The following is an 18,026-nucleotide window of genomic DNA, read 5'->3' on the forward strand; positions in this document are numbered from 1 at the left end:
TTTTTTTCCTGGTGACGTCATTTATGGATAGCCCCTATGAAAGGTTGCATATTATCCACTTCTCGATTTACAACAAAACTCCAGGAATCAATCGTGGTCATAATTCGAGAAGCGCTTGTATATATTTCTTTTATTTTGTAATCCTTAATTTGGCGAAATGTTCAGCCGATATGAATAATAATTTAACTACTGGTATTTACTATTAAAGATTAGTTTAATATTTTTCAGAGCATTTTGACTATTTCATTTATTATATTGTATATCAGTTCTGTAAATTAGTCATGAAAATTGTGTATTTATATGATGAACAGTCTTATGTGTATTAAGTATTTCTTGCAGGTGCGCAGCTTTCTGCTTTCAAGTGTCTTGGCGTACGCACGTTTAAACAAGGACCCTTCAAAGATGGCGGCCATGTTCGGAGTTTAGTAGTTATATGTCGTTGGGTCAGATCACTGGATAATAGGTGAGACAGACTTTTCTCAGTTGTAAAGAGGATGAGGACTAAGGGAAGAAGAAATGATTCAGATACACTTTGCCCTTAACCAGCTGTGACGTTGTAATCGTGGTCTTTTAATTATGATGATAACAACGTGGTCCTATCAGAATAAAAATATATTTTTATTTTGTGGCTGTAAATCTCCCGGAATTTCTATCCCCGCCTAGAAATAATATTTAACAAAAATTTTCCCCTTAGATTGTCCCATAGACCAATTATTTCTCCAAACTTGGCAACGCTACACGAAAGGCTTTTTTAAAGCTTGCAGATTGGAATAATCTTGTGGTAGAAAATAACGTTATAATTGTTTACTATTAAGGTAAATTAGAATAATCTATACATATGAACGAGCAATTATTTTATTGTGATATCGTTACAATGCCGGGCTGCAAATTTTAATGCTCGTTACCTTAAATTAGTAGTCTTGCTCCTGTACATCGTACTTCTTCTGCTAACAACAGAGTCGTGCCGATCATATAACTTCTTTCAGGGAAAAATTTTTGAATTAAAATAAATCATGTTATTTCGATTTTCGATCTACAGTAGATCGGAAGTTCGTATATAGTTAATCAGAGCCTTCTGCCCCTAATCTTTCCACACCTGATCTCAACTTTCATCTGTCTGACTCCGTTCTCGAGATTAAGGAAAAATAGACGGATGAAGTAGGTATTTATGTTTATAATTTTTCCAAATTGCAGTCCAATGAGAATGTTTGTTTGTCTGTTTGTTATGCACTCCTAGGTCATTCGACCGATTGCTACGAACTTCGGCAGTTACGTTGACATACTTGTAACTTAGATAATGTCGTACATAATACCTCAAAACATTGATTGAATTTCTATATATCAATTAATTTCTGTCTACATTCGATTCGCTGGCTTTACATGTAGAGTCATCTGTTGGCAAAAAATTTAAAAATACACTGCGAAAACTATACAATAACTTGGATTTTTTCATTTTTGAATGGTACTTTCTTCATACTAAGCGAGTGGATAAAACCACCGAACACTGGTAATCTGTCGTGGGTTCGCGCATGGACAACGGGTTGGCCACGTGGTTTTTCAGTTTTCTTTACATTAGTAAAGCCTGGACTCCACATTACCTGAAAACAGAAACTCAGAAACAGAACTGAAACATACAGAGTTTTCATTTCAGTTATGTTTTCGTTTTAACTTGACACCACTAGAAATGCGCCATCTGTTGGTCAGTTCTGTAATTGTCGTAGTCAAACACGGACGACGCTACGGATTTTGCCACGCTTTCTCTGCATTTATTAACAATGAAATTGTAAATAAGCTTTGAATTATTTACATTTTTTGTCGTACAGACATCTGTATTTTCTAACTTCTTCGATGAAGAATTCTAAATCTATTTGTTTCCTCGTCGTTTTCGCTACACTTTCTGCCATTACGACAATCAAACTACACGACTAATGCACGTGACTACGCGTCACAAATGCTTGCGTTTTTATTGGCTGCAGTACGACAGAAGCGCGGAACGAAAACGAAAAAGTTAAATAATTTTTAACTCCGCTTTCAGTCTTGTTTCTGTTCAACTGAACGTTACAAAACTGAAAGTTTCGTCAGTTTGGCTTTCAGTTTTACGATTACGTCGCGGATTCCGGTAATGTGGAGTCCAGGCTTAACACTTAAATAGGGGCCAGCTTCCCATAAAAGTTCTCCCGAGAGGCATCGCCCTTGGCAGGTCGTACACGTACACGTGTCGCGTTGCCGTAACTAAATAAACCAAAGTAATTTTAATAATACTGTACAGTATTACAATAAACTAGCTATTTACGAGGAAATACTTTTCACGTAGTTTATAGAAATTGTGATAATGTTCTTAAAATTGGTTTCGCCATTTTTGAAATTTAACGTTAATAACGCCGGGTGTAACAATTACCCGACAATTAAAAATAAGTTTAATATTTTATTACCACTTAAAAGCAATTTAAACAAGTCCAACGAAATTGTGCCATTTAGTACCATCCGAGTATCGCGATAAATTTGACAATGATACCCTAAAATAAACAAATTCTTTATACGATTTACGTTTTAATGTTTATCGTTATTTTTTACCCAGGAAAAAAATAAGAATAACAAATATTAAAGCCTTAAGACAAATTAGAATAATTATTATTAATTAGATTGGTATTATTTCTTATTGGTGAGAACACCTGGCAACACTTGAACGAATCAATTCAGTGATTCCATGAGGGAGGTCGCTCTCGACCTTTAATGTCCTATAAGCTACCAGAGCCATAGCCATGTTCAGGACTGTTTCTTCGGTTATAAAAGAAAATGTGAATAAATTACCTAGAACTAGACTAAAATGCAATCACGTAACGAGAAAAACTTTAACACAATGCATTAGAAATAAACATAAATGGTGAGGAATTTTAAGAATTTCAAATATTGATTTATAAATAAAAAAAAATTAATCTATTTCACAAAAATAATTAATATTTTCAAATTATACCTCTTGTTTGTGTGTAGAAAAATTAAATAAAATTGTTTCTTTTTATAATAAAATTTGATTAATTCAAATTAATTTACTCTGAATGTGATTTATTTATTTATTTTTAATTTATTCAAAAGTTGGTAAAAGTTACTTTATTTCTTTAATATATATATAAACAAAATATTATTATATATTTTTAGGTAACCTATTTTTACATAAAATTTTATTATATCATCCACTTATAATAAGGTGAAATGTAAATTAGTTATAATAAAATTACAATTTTTTAAGTAATTTAAAAATATTTTTAAGAATGAGCTCTTCTAGGTTTCGTCCCGTCGAAGCTCGCATCTTCGAGGATAAATTTTAGAAAATTTAATTGTAATAAGTATCCATTAAAAATTTTATTTATTAAATATTCTTTCTTTAATCTTTATTAGTACAAATGGCGGACACACTGTTATTTGCAGGCTAAGTGATTACAAATATTAAAATATACGCTTGTAAACGGTTACATATGCAAAATATTTAAAAGTATTGATAACTTCTACTAACAAAAGCTTTAATTTTTCAGAATAAAAGATTTATTATTATTATTAATATAGTAAACAAGTATTATTTTATTATTTGTGGATTTTAAAAGTTTTTATTATTATTTAATTTTATAAACAATTGATCTTATTTTTACATTAATTTAGATTAAACTAATGTAAAGAATAAATTGATAAGTGAGTAAAAGTTGACTTGATACATAAATTTATTTAATTTCAGGTGTATACAAGACTTTAATTCACTATATTTTGCAAAGAGTTTACAATCAGTCAACAAATATGTTAATCGATTTTATAGTTCTGGTAAGTGCTGTAATAATTATTTAAATAATTTATTAAAAACTGAATTTAATAACTCTTTTCACACTGTAAGAAGATTTATACTTTTCTACAAGGAAGAAAGCAAAACAGTCAAAAGTATAAACAAATTGTTATTATAAAAGGAATATTTATTAACATAAGAAATATTTAAAAATCTAGTATTGTATAGTCAATCAAATTAAAATAAATACATTTAATTAAAAAAATTCAGTTAATAAATGAATAGTTGTCATAAGAGTAACAAAAACAAAGCATTTTTTAGTTAAGCAAGTATTAGCTTTTTTTATTAGGCATTTTCATAATTTTCTAAGCTATTTTAGGGTAAATCAAAAGTGTCTATATGAAATATAATTCATATAAACAGATATACTTGTGATGTGTCTGTGCATGCAATATAATCAGATATGTTAACATGCATTTGTATGTGCATTCAGTTAAATGTTACACACACAGATCATATTCTGTAACTTACAATTGACTGCATATTCAAGTGAATTCTTTATTTCAGTATGGAGAATTTTGAATTACCCTTTATAAGTCATAATTTGAATTTGCATGTTAACCTTAATGGTTTATATTTTAATATAAATTATAATGGTAGTAAACATTAAGATTATTATGTAAAAGTAAGAACTTAGTACAGTAGAGCATTGATTATCCAAATCAATTGGGGACTGGGGTTGTTCGGAAAATCGATATTTCGGATAACTGATTATGTACGAAAAAATATATTAACCTATCCTATGTTGAAATTTTTCTCCGTTGCGTGTCGCTTCGCGTTGAATTTTCGTTGGTGTTAAGCCTAACGTAAACTTTTTAAAATAATAATCATGACTATTGTATCATTAAAAATTATTTCTTTATTTTGTACAAACAAAATAAATATATTGAAAAATATAAAAAGAAAAAATTATACTTCAGAAGTTAATTTAGTATCAAAAACGTAAAATATTTGAGAAGCCCAAGACATAGCTAAAGATTGCAATGCCACAGCACTGGCGAAAATTTAAATTTGCCGACTGGAATTCTTTCGGATAATCAACACTCTACTGTATAAATAATTTTTAAAGAAACAAACATATCAGACAAACTTAACACATTTTGGAAGGCTTGTTGAACAAATGTTTGAGGTTTCAAATAATGTTAAAAGTTTACTAACACATTAATATATTAAAATACATGTATACATGTAATGAACTAATTCCATAATGATAGAACTTTCATTCATGACAGATCTTTCCTTGTAGGCAACTTTCAATGTTCGAATTTCAAACACTGTATAGACAAACTTCTGCCAGCCAGAACTTCCAATTTAATATTTACAATAACACAACATAATGAGTGAGTGAAAGCACTTTTGTCATCATGGAATCAGTATTCAAATTCTTGTAATGATTCGTTTACTTGTATTCAAATGAATTTTTGTTAATTATATAGATAAAAAATTTTTCACAGCAAGTGAAAAAGATTCCAAATGATTGCTTTACCAGTATTTCTCATAGAATAAATTGAATGTGCACAAAAAGCAGAAATGGATTAACATACGTAATACACATTCCAATGATAAATACAGAATGTGAATATATTAGAATGAGATTATAACAAAAGCTACACACTGCGAATGAAAACATTAACTTGCGTAAAAAAGGTAGACGTGGGTATTTTACATGTGCTACTTTTAATGTCGTTTAAAATACTCTGGTAACAATTTACTTTTAACTTATTTTTTTATATACTGTAGATTTTCTTACTAAGAGAAACTTTAATTGATATCGACTTCTTTGTCGTATTTGGAAGATAGGCATTTCGTATTTTGATGACCTNATAGACAAACTTCTGCCAGCCAGAACTTCCAATTTAATATTTACAATAACACAACATAATGAGTGAGTGAAAGCACTTTTGTCATCATGGAATCAGTTTGTCACATGTATAAACATATTTTAAAATAAAATATTGGTGTAAATATATTTTTAAAATTATAAATGTAACATGCTGTGTTGTGTTACTTAATCCATTATATATTTATTATTATTATTATTATTATTATTATTAATTCAAAATATGGTGTATTAATGTTATGTAAGATATACAACATCCTACAGAGTGATGTTTTGAAATTCAAAAAATCAGTTTTTTAGTAGAAAATTTATAATTATTGTGTATTTTTCTTATGACTGTTATAAATATGTTTAATAATTATAAAATAAAAACGAAAAATTTTTAAATTTTCTTTTAATTTAAAAAAAAAACATTAAATTAAGGAACTTATGCAAAAAGAAAGTCATGCCAGAATTTAAATGTATATCTTTCATTCTTTATATCCTTTCTCTTTTTGAAATTACTGAATACATACCATACAATAATTTATAACTGAATGTTATTAATTTGCGAAAGGATCTTATATACATATACATACATATATCTTTCTAATTGGTAAGAAATAAGATACTGGAAGTAATTCTGTTTTCATTAAAGATTGAATTATTGTGTGGTAAGTTCAATCCAATTTCAAGAAAGTTTAAAAAAATTTCAACTATCCTATATAATAATGTTTTCTATTGTGTATTTTTATGTTTAATGTTTCTCTAAGGTTACAAAAGTTCAGTATATTTTTCTTTTACTTAGATGCTGATTTACCTCCACATCATAAAGTTAGCCTTCCTGCCCTTTCACCAACTATGGAAATGGGTACAATAGTTTCTTGGGAAAAGAAAGAAGGTGACAAACTGAATGAAGGTGATCTGTTAGCAGAGATAGAAACAGACAAAGCTACAATGGGTTTTGAGACACCTGAAGAAGGTTATCTTGCTAAAATCTTAGTATCAGCTGGTACAAAGGATGTTCCATTAGGCAAAGTAAATTAGTTTCAAAAATTATTATTGTTTTTTTACAATAAAAGTAATGTTGATTTTTGCATTATATTATTATTATCCTGTAATGATATTAAATCTTAATATTTTATGTCTTGAAATTCACAATATTTTATTTGGAAAGATTAGTAATATTCTACATAATTATTATTAATTAATCTATGATCCACATTCAGTGATTTCTGCACCTACTAGTTTTTTCACCAAATTGTTTTACTTAGCTGTGCTTCTATGACAGTCTCTTGCTACATGTTATTTGTCTGTGTAAAAATTCCAGTTGAAAAAAGTTCTTCTGTTTATCACAGACTCTCAAAAAAACTGCTGCAGAAAATCGCCATCTTACACTTGCAATAAAATACACCTTATTTATGCACACAATTTTTATTTTTCTCACACAATTGCATGCATAAGATGGCAACTTTTTCACTCTGACATTATTTTCAATGATGTTGGTCATGGAAGCTTATTAAAATTGTCCTAAAAGTGAGTAAGGATGTTATGAATGTTTGTCATTTATGCATGACATCATGACATGGCATCACTATGATTTTGAGCACTTGTCTCCATAACATAGCCAAGGTACTAAGACCTACAACAATTTAAATTTTTATGCAGCTTTATTTTGTGCATGAAAAAAACAGAAAAATTTTTTGGTCCTTCTGAGAAACACCTTGGCCCTTCCATCATTTATTTTCAGGTGAACTCATTTCACATTAGCCCATGCTATCATAAAGTTGTGAATCTTCCTATGGGAAAAGAATCAAGGATATTGTTCTGTAAACAAAATAATATCTTGTAACTAAACAATGTATGTAAGTGAAATTTAGCAGTTGCAGAGAAGATATATCACAGGATTTTTCAAAATTGTCAAATTCAAGGAATGACAATTATGTATAGTGTAATTACAGTAATACCCCGAACTTACACGATAGGTGGGACCGAGCGGTAACCGCGTAAGTCGGGGTATAATTTCGCATATAAATACATACAAATAATTTTTAATTGGGGCCGGAGACTAAAGAAAACAATAATTTAGAAAAAAATGTTTAATAAAATCTTAGATAATATATATGTATGACAAATTATATTATTATACAATTTTTCACATTTACTTGATTATCACGCCATAATTTTAACATTGTTTCCATCTCAGCGATAATACTGTTACGTTTACGAATGATGCTTGAATTTAAAGATTGAGCATTTTTTACAGCTTTGAGAATTTTTTCTTTGCCTTTTATAATTGTTCTGACCATCAATTCCGATATTTCAAACTTCTTTGCCAATTCACAAATTTTCATTTTTGTATCGAAGTCTTTAATAATGGATATGTTTGTAAAGTCAAACGAGTTAAATGCGTTAGTAATGAATCATTCAAAAAGTCTAACGAAATAGGAATAACGATGACATCATTCTCGTTTAACTCATTCGACTTTATGAACGTACCCAATGTTAGCTTTACATTCCAAAGATAAAGTTTTTCTTTTCTTGTTTGATGCAGAAGAATTAGTTCTACTTTGTTTGGATGACATAGTAGATATAACAAACACAGAAATAAATAACGTAATAAATTGTAGCTATGTGTCGATTTCGTGCGACACATCTGAACATGTAAGCTGAACAATAGTGTGGGGGGAATGAATAATCAAGGGTTGCGTGGTGCTCAAACAAAAGATGAATCGACGAGATTTGAAAATCGTATAACTCCGGGTTCACGTAAGTCAGGGTAGCGTAAGTCGAGATATTACTGCACATATGAAAGATACATATTGAATAATGTATCAGATACATAGAGGAAAATTGCCACTTTATGCATGCATCTATCTATGCTAAAAAATCTGTGCATATGATTATGGATTAATAAAAAAATTTTCATATTAATTTCACTGCTCTTAATTAATATATGAACATACATCAATAAGTCTTTATATGCTATATCCTATATTATACTATTAGCATGTGATATTTTATGAACTTTAATAATCTGTCTCTTTGCTAATATGATATATTATTAGATACTTATATAATTTTTTTCATAAATTATCAATTAAAGTTTTGATATTAGACATGCAATTTATTTAGAAAGTTTTCTGTATTTTAGTGTACCTTAAAATTAATCATAAACCCAATAGATTATAATTTTTCTGAAATAATGAAATACGAATTTTTACAAAACTGCAAATACCACCTGAAAATATTAAATAAGTTCAGTCTCATTACTATAGGGGCAAAGGATTTATTTTTGTGATATGGTGATTTCAGTTTGTTAGTACAGTAATTACTGTACATTTATAGAAAATATATTTTATTATAAAAATTATTTTTTAACAAAAAGTAATTACTGTAATTTGCCTGGTTATGTCAAAAATGTTAAAATTAAAGATAACCGAGAGTATATTTTTTACAAGTACAGGGTTATTGAAATTAAACTTTCCCAACTCAGAGGGTCATGCATCATAAAGAACCAAAAGCGTGAATACGAAACACAGAATTCCAAGAGTTACCTGTATATTGTATATTTAATTACATTATTTCAGTCATTATTATATTGTGCAGTTGAATCAAAGATTTTTCTCTTGTATTACAATTAAAATGATTTATAAAATCTATTTTTGTTGTAGAATTAAGATGTGCAAAGCTTGGCCAAAAATGTTTGTGTTAATAAATCAAAATGAATTAACCAACTGAAGAATTAAAAGAATTACTATGGAAATACTTAGTTAACATATATAATGAAGTAACATATTGATATTGTTGATAATCCTGTTTTCAATACAAAAAGGTCTTTACAAATATTTTTAAATGATTGCTTTATTTGAACCTACTTACAAAATTTTTAGTTAAATTTGCATTCTGTATAAATGCTTGTTGCATAAACAATGTTTCATGTAGACATGTTTTAGTTAAATACTGCCCTGTGTATAAATTATATATATATATATATATATGTAATGGAATTTAAATAATTTTAAATTACATCTTAATTTGAAAACTGTAAATTGGCCATTTATGATAAATTCCATAAATTAAATAAATGAAATAAAATTTATGAAATATAAATGCTATATATTATTAGAAAGGAAAAATTCCATTCTTTCTACATATACAATAATTTAATGAATTTTTAATTTTTATTTATTTGTTTCGAGATTCTTTTATAATATGTTCTTTTCAATTTTCAGTTACTCTGTATAATTGTAGAGAATGAAGATGATATTTCAGCTTTTAAAAATTATGTTGATACTGGAGAACCAGTTGCATCTGCACCTTCTAGTAGTGCAAAACCTGCTCCACCTCCTCCAACAGTTCCTCCACCACCACCTACACTGCCACCTCCACCTGTTTCTGCAATGCCGTCAGCACCTTCAATGCAACCTTCTGGTCGAGTATTTGCTAGTCCATTAGCTCGCAAACTTGCAGCTGAAAAAGGAATTGATCTGACAGTATGTATTGTTAAAGTCATTTGTTATAAATTGATTTTCATTTATCTAAATGCAAAAATTTTCTTAGCAAGTGAAAGGATCTGGACCACAAGGACGTATTCGATCTCAAGATTTGGAAGGAGTTAGCATTACCTCTGCTGCTCCTGTAGCGGCAGCACCTATTGCAGTTCCAGGTGCAGTTTATGTTGATATCCCGTTGACAAATGTTAGACAGGTAACATTATTGATATAACAAATTAAAAATTTTATTTATTTATTGAAATATTTATAAAGTAATAATATATTCAGGTAATTGCACAACGATTACTTCAATCAAAACAAACAATTCCTCATTATTATCTCTCAACTGATATAGAAATGGACTCAATTCTAAAGTAAGAGCATTGAAATAAATATGCTACTTCTTTTAATAAAAAAATATTTTAAAATTATTTTTTTACGTTAGATTACGACAACAGTTTAATGAAACATTGTCAAAATCAAATATCAAATTATCGGTAAATGATTTTATAATCAAAGCTTCTGCTGTTGCATGTAGGAAGATTCCTGAAGTAAATTCTTCTTGGCAGACTACTTTTATAAGACAGTAAGTGTAAATTTAAACCAAAGTTTGTTGATTATTATATTTTCAGTCGTACTTTAATTTTTAAAATATTTTGTTTCAGATATCAGACTGTAGATGTAAGTGTTGCTGTCAGTACAGACAATGGTTTAATTACACCTATTGTATTTCAAGCAGAGAAAAAGGTTTAAATTTTATTATTTTATATTATGTAATTTTAATATTAACGTATATACAAAAACAAATAACATTTATTATTCAAAGGATTAATAATTTCCATTGAATAAGGTTTAAAAAATGGAAACTTTAAATATTTTTATGAAAGTTGAAATATTTTAATTTTATTTTGCTGGAATATTGAAGAACTTGCATTTTAAAAAACAAAAAAGTTTGCATCTGTGTAGTTATAATTATAATTGCAAACTATCCAGTGTTTATATTTGCAGATAGCTATATTTTGTGTGTGAATTATAATAATAATGACAGATTAGTTTTATGGATTAACTGAAATGAACTGAACTATTTCAAGTACTTTCTTTTTAATCTGATAGATGTGAATTGAAATGTTAGCAGGAAAAAGAATTGAAGAAAATATCTCTTTTTATATTACAGTGTAATTGAAGAAAATGTATAAATATATTCATAAACATCATAAAAAAAATCAATTCTGAAATTTGTTTGGTAAATTTTTTACATTATATAATTATGTAATTCAATTGTTATTCAGTTAAAATTAGCTTTCAGGAAAATTGTATGAGTCTTTGTTCATAAATATAATACAATCAGGTTTTTTTTTGTTTTATACAGTTCCTGTTGATGTTATAAAATAAAATTATTAAGCATTAAATAGCAGAGTGTAAGTGAAAATCTTAATTTTATAGCATTTATTTTAACGTACAAAAGGTTTAAAGATGATTTGCCTACAATAGAAAATAAGTTATGGCTAACCTTGTGCACCCAGTTTTTTGTATTAATACATTGAAAACTATCTTAATGTTTCCTAAGCTGGTTTTAGCTGGTTAATTAATAGGTGTGGGTACTTTTTTGATGTCAGTAATTGAGGTTAATAAGGAAAGAAAAGCAGCAACCAATTAACATTGCAGGCTAATCACCTAAACTTTCTCCTTAGGAGATCACTGCTGCTGCCTTTGATCACATTAGGTTTTTTTGCTCCCACATCTTGCATGCAGTTTTAATCCTCACTCCAAGCAACTTTCACCACTTTCTAAAGGTAAAAGAACACTTAAAGAGCACACATTTCAAATTTGATGAAGAAGTGGCATCAACTTATGTATTCAACAAATTCCTTTCAATGACAAACACTGCAAATTTGTGATATGTTGGCAAAAATGTATTGAGGTTTTGAGATTATGATAAAAAATAATTATGTAGTCTTGTAAATAAACAGTAAAGCTAAATTTCCTCTTTTGTTTTATAAATTTATGCCAATTCATTATTGTTTATATTAATGTGGAGACAAAACTTTCCAGCTCACTCTCACTTAAGTTTCATATTTTGTGTTAACCATTATAATAATGGCAGATTAATTTTATGGATTAATGGAATAATTTCAAGATAAATGTTGATAGAGATAATAGAATTCAATATACAAATAATATTTAGAGTTTCAAAAATGCATTTTATGACAAGCAAAATTTTTTATGGGTGGATGAAAAACTCAACAGTGCACTGTCAGTTTAATCAGTCGTTATTAATGTTGGTATTTTACACTATTTTATCTTGAGTTCAGACTATAACAACATCAGGATCATCATATATATTTATATACATATTCTATTTAATAATTATATTACTTTATATGAATATTATTTTAAAATATATGAACAATTACACAACCCCTTACATTGTTTATATTTGTTGCAAGGATTGTTTTATCCAGTTGATTATTGTTCAATATCAATATGTAAACTAAGGTAATATTTTCCTGAATCTTTATTATTATTATTATTCATAGAGAATATTAAATTTTGAACTTTTTACTTAATGAAAATTTTGACACTTATTTTAATAACTTCAGAAATTTTTTAAATTTGTCAACTGAAGTGATTAGAATGAAAAATAGTTTAATCAATTAAGTTTATCTAAAGTGAATAATAAAAGTGGATAAATTGAAATGATGGAAGTAATTGTCATTCTAACTCATTTATATAATTGAAATTAATAAAAATTCTGGCTTCTATTTTACATTGTAATTTTTTTTTATAACTAAATTGCAGATATTATTTTTTGGATAAAAAAGAAAATAAATTTTTGTTTCAGAATATTTCTTAGGTTAAAAATAATATTACCACTAAAGTAATCAATACTTGTTTCACTTCTATTCTTAATATTGTTTTTAAGTTACATGTACAGATTTAAATTGTATTTAAAGAAATAAAGAAAAATAAGAATTATAAGGACCAAAAACAACTGTTATTGTCTAAAATTTTCCTTTTGAGTAGTTAACTTTTTAAATTCAGAAAGCTTAAAATTTATTACGTTTAGAGACATAAAATGTAAATATACAGATTTCAAATAGGTTATGTTCAATGTTTAAAAAAAAAGACATTACCAAATATTGTACAGCATTCAGGTTACATGCAGAAATTGTAGTCGTGGATGTAGATAACATTGTAAAAAATATTGTGAAAATCTTTCTTATGAACTGAATCATCTTCAGTTGATAAAAAAAGAAATCCAGCAGCAAGTTTAACTTTCTCGGCAACATTTAAAACTGCATGTGTTTTGTTTTATTAAAAGAACTTTTTATATTTTTAATTATTATCAAATGTCAAAAAGCTCTATTTTGGGGTGAGATGAGTTTTATAAAAAAAAATTGTAAATGCTAATAATCAGTAAAATCATAATTAAGTCTGACCCTACTGGAGATATGACACATGATCCTTCTATCTCCTCACCACCTTGACCTTTAACTGCCGAAATTTAATAGCATCAGTGCTCCTAATAGACAAACCTCCTGGCAAAATTTCAGAAAATTTCAATAGAAAGCCCAGGAGTTATTGCCTCCCCACACTCATGCTACATCCATAAATACAGAAACCCCAAAAGTTTTTTTGCATTTCTTGATGTTTCAAGGACTCTTGAGTTTAAAAATGCAAAAATTTTTGATTGATTGCAATACTTTCCCTCTGTTATATATAACAGAGCTGGGAAAGTAAGAATGACAATGTTGAAAAAATTTTCTAGTTTAGACAACTACTTCTTTCTGACATTTTTTTACATTTAAAAAGCAGCATCTTCTGACTGAATCTAGTGGCATTAACTATAACATTCAGGTTTCTATAATAATTTGCAATAAAAGACATTTTGAAGTTAGTGAAGTTTTCTGTTAATATGAAGTGATAATTTTGAGATTTGTAATGATATTTTTTAATGAACTTTTTCAAGTGACTTATTCAAATTAGTTCATGTGTGAAAAGTTTGTGAGCTTCTCAAACCAGACTCATTTCAGTGGCAGGCTGATGTTTTTATGTGGAGATATAAATAGCTTGCTTAGAATGCTTAAAAGCAGTAAGTTAAAAAAATGCACTCACCTAATTTACAGAAGCTGAAATTTGTATCTTATTTCAAATGGAATTTTTTTCAAAGACTTTGAAATTATCATTTTAATATCAATAAATGAGAGTTCTATATTGCCCAAAAGATTACTTATCAATTTTTACCTGTTAATTTGATAGTAACTAAGTTATTTACATTAGAAAATAAATTTTTGTTTTATTCGTAATCAAAATTATATACAGGGCTGTGCCAATGGGTGCAAAGCGGTATGCTCCACTAATCTATAATTTCAATTATTCTGCTCAAATTGTTAAAGAAAGTTAGCAATTTCAGGCATAAAAAATTTCTCACACCAGAATGGCAATTTACTTTGGTGTAGTCTTGATTGTACATACATCTGATACCTTGAATAAATTCTTGTGTTATGAATTTCTTAAAATAGGACAGTTCAGACATTGTATAACTTATATAAATTCTGTACATAATTTGTAATCTTCAGATACTGTACAATAATTATAAAATTTTAAATGTAATTATAATTTATAATTTTCATTGTTACAGGGACTTGTAGATATCAGTAATGATGTCAAAGCATTAGCAGCTAAAGCTAGAGATGGCAAACTTAAACCACAGGAGTTTCAAGTAAGTAAACATATAATATAAGAATATTGAAACAATTTTTAAGAAAAGAAGATTAAAAACTTGTTACTGAAAATGGTATTTTCATTTTAGGGTGGAACTTTCACTATATCTAACTTAGGAATGTTTGGCATTAAAAATTTTGCTGCCATCATTAATCCACCTCAGGTTTGTCCAATTAGGTCTAGCAAGTATATATATAAACAAACTTTTTTAGTTTTTAAATTTAATTATTGATCGTTTTTACTGTAGGCATGCATTTTAGCAGTTGGTAAAACTGAAAAAAGAATAATTCCAGATGAAACTACGGATACAGGGCAAGTAAAATTTATGACATATTAATGATAATGATTCATGTACAATTATCCTACTGGCACTGATATGAATATATACAGTAAGGAATTTACTAATATTTAATTAATTTACTGTTTACACATTTGCTAAATCATTCAAGTAATGATTTGATTTTTGCTTACAATCATAAACAAATCTTTACCATTAATTAATATAATTTCTTGGAGTGAACAATATTTTAGAAAATTAGCAATCTTGATTGAATATTGATCATTAGGAATTAACAAAATAAATACAGATCTGAAGATGCTAGATTACTATTTTATATTTTTAATAAGAGAAATCAAAATCGAGAGTACCACATGTTGATCTTTATTTCTTTTGTTAGACATAATTCTCTTGTTGATTATAAGTGTGTAACCTAAAAGAGCTAAAGTTTCCTAAAAAGTTTTTGCTCTAGAACACCTTGAATTAGATTTACATTTGAGAAATTTCCTTAACAAGAGTGAAATAAAAAATAGTAAAAAGACATGGCCGGCGGTAATTACATTTAATAAAATTATAAAAAATACGACATTTTTACAAAGGTGAGAACCTTGTTTCTGTCAGTCTTTCCGCCGTTTCATTTGTACACCATCAGCGATCCTTAAGACAATTCACAAAATTTTCCGGGGACGACCTTCCTTTTAAGGCTACTGCCTCGGTAAAAAAATGTAAAAACAGGCAAAGCGTCCTCTGGTGTTTGTTGCCACTGTCACAATATCACATTTTAAATAAAAAATAGTAAAAAGACATGGCAGGCAGTAATTACATTTAATAAAATTATAAAAAATACGACATTTTACAAAGGTGAGAACCTTGTTTCTGTCAGTCTTTCCGCCGTTTCATTTGTACACCATCAGCGATCCTTAAGACAATTCACAAAATTTTCCGGGGACGACCTTCCTTTTAAGGCTACTGCCTCGGTANATTTTTTTACCGAGGCAGTAGCCTTAAAAGGAAGGTCGTCCCCGGAAAATTTTGTGAATTGTCTTAAAGATCGCTGATGGTGTACAAATGAAACGGCGGAAAGACTGACAGAAACAAGGTTCTCACCTTTGTAAAAATGTCGTATTTTTTATAATTTTATTAAAGAGTGAAATATTATAAATATTTATGCAAAAATATTTGTATTTTTACAAGTAATACTCTGATTGCATTATTTTTTTTATTGTTATCTTTATCGTATGTTAAATGCATTTTAATTTCAGAAAAAAAGCTTTATTTTCCTAAAAAATTTTAAAAATTTATTTTTAGATACAGAACAGCTTCCCTAATGAGTGTTACTTTGAGTTGCGATCATCGAGTAGTAGACGGTGCCGTAGGAGCCCAGTGGATGGCACATTTTAAAAAGATCTTAGAGAAACCTGAAATGATGCTGTTGTGATTATATGTGATTTTATATAGATTATTAAAACTAAACTTACAAATTATGTGGACTAATATAATGTATGTTGTAAGTTGATGTAGAAATGTCAAAATATAACCAGATTAAAAAAATAAACAGTGTTTTTGATTAAATTCTTTAATTGTCTTATATATATATATATATATATTAATTGTACATAAAATATTTATTTGTTTAAAGTTTATTTTGTTTATATATAAATGTATAATTTTTTCATAATAGAATCTAAAGACAGAAATACTGTATATAGATATGCTTAGAAGATATTTGTAATACCTTGCAAATTATTAAAAATTATTAAGAGTTAATAGAAATAAACTTCTCAGTTAACTTTTTTATTAATAATTTTTGTACAATATTTAAGAATTTTCTCTGTTGGGAAAGTTATATCAATTGAATCATTTACTCCACCAAAATCATTGTTTTATTGCTGCTTTTTTAAGTTGGCATCCTAATGGACTTATATTGATGTGTGTCAAATGCTTGATATCTAAATTTATTTAAAATTTAATTAGATATCAAAGAAACTTACACTCATGGAAGTCAGATTGAAATTGTCTTATATATAAGTCTCACAGCATTGCTCCTGACAAAATATTAAATCAGAAATATAGAAACTTCTGTTTTCCAATGTAAAAATAAAGATTCTCCAAACTTATTAATTACAGAATGAACTTCATGTTCAACCATAGAATTGCCTAAAAGATCATTACATAATATTTTTCTATACATTGATAAGATATATTTTTACAAGCTTATTATATTTACAAGCTTATTTTTACAAGATTAAAATATATTTACAAGCTTATGAATATGAATTCTTGATTAAATACAATCTGATATTCGTAGAATGAGATAATGAATCTTACAGCATTTTTTTACAACCATTACATGCTAAGATTATTTATAAATACTATGTTGAGGAGTGAGTTAGTGAAAAGTAATACTGTAAATTAAGACTTCCAATATCATTTACAGCACCAAAATTAAGTATTATTGCAATTTTATAAACTTACTGTAATTTAAATATTACTTGCAAAACTTTCATAAAATTTATTATTTAGGACTTAAAATATTAAAATTTTTAGAGTGAAATTACTAAAGAAAATAGCAATTTTTCATAAAAATATAAATTCCAAACATTTGGTAAAAATTCATTACAGAATGGAAATTAAAACAGAGATTGTATATGGTGCAACAATGTTCTATACATTCTGGTACTTTGGGAAGTGTTTTAATATTCGAAATATTCATTTACATAATGTTCCAGTAACTATACAATACTATGTACAGTATTTAATATAAATTATATGCATATGAAAAAGAATACACTGTTAATTACATATTATGATATATACCTTTTCAATATTAATTCCTGCTTACAGGCACTATGTAGGCTTTTTTCTTATGGATCCAGCCAA

The 18,026-nt window shown here is 27.6% G+C and overlaps 1 protein-coding gene across 1 annotated transcript; it reads left to right on the plus strand.

Annotated features, from left to right (window-relative positions):
* Positions 1-2,673: 2,673 nt before the first annotated feature.
* On the plus strand, positions 2,674-16,718 carry LOC111635704 (dihydrolipoyllysine-residue acetyltransferase component of pyruvate dehydrogenase complex, mitochondrial-like). The gene is made up of 12 exons (XM_023380748.1): positions 2,674-2,884; positions 3,728-3,810; positions 6,457-6,686; positions 9,884-10,144; positions 10,212-10,358; positions 10,433-10,518; positions 10,590-10,730; positions 10,810-10,891; positions 14,787-14,867; positions 14,958-15,032; positions 15,117-15,181; positions 16,455-16,718. Exons 1-12 carry the CDS (start codon positions 2,763-2,765, stop codon positions 16,582-16,584), a joined length of 1,503 nt encoding a protein of 500 aa, XP_023236516.1. The 5' UTR covers positions 2,674-2,762; the 3' UTR covers positions 16,585-16,718.
* The last annotated feature ends 1,308 nt before the right edge of the window (positions 16,719-18,026 follow it).

This window comes from Centruroides sculpturatus, unplaced genomic scaffold, assembly GCF_000671375.1.
Source record: "Centruroides sculpturatus isolate CEXI.00-Female unplaced genomic scaffold, Cexi_2.0 scaffold1028, whole genome shotgun sequence".
Taxonomy (NCBI): domain Eukaryota; kingdom Metazoa; phylum Arthropoda; class Arachnida; order Scorpiones; family Buthidae; genus Centruroides; species Centruroides sculpturatus.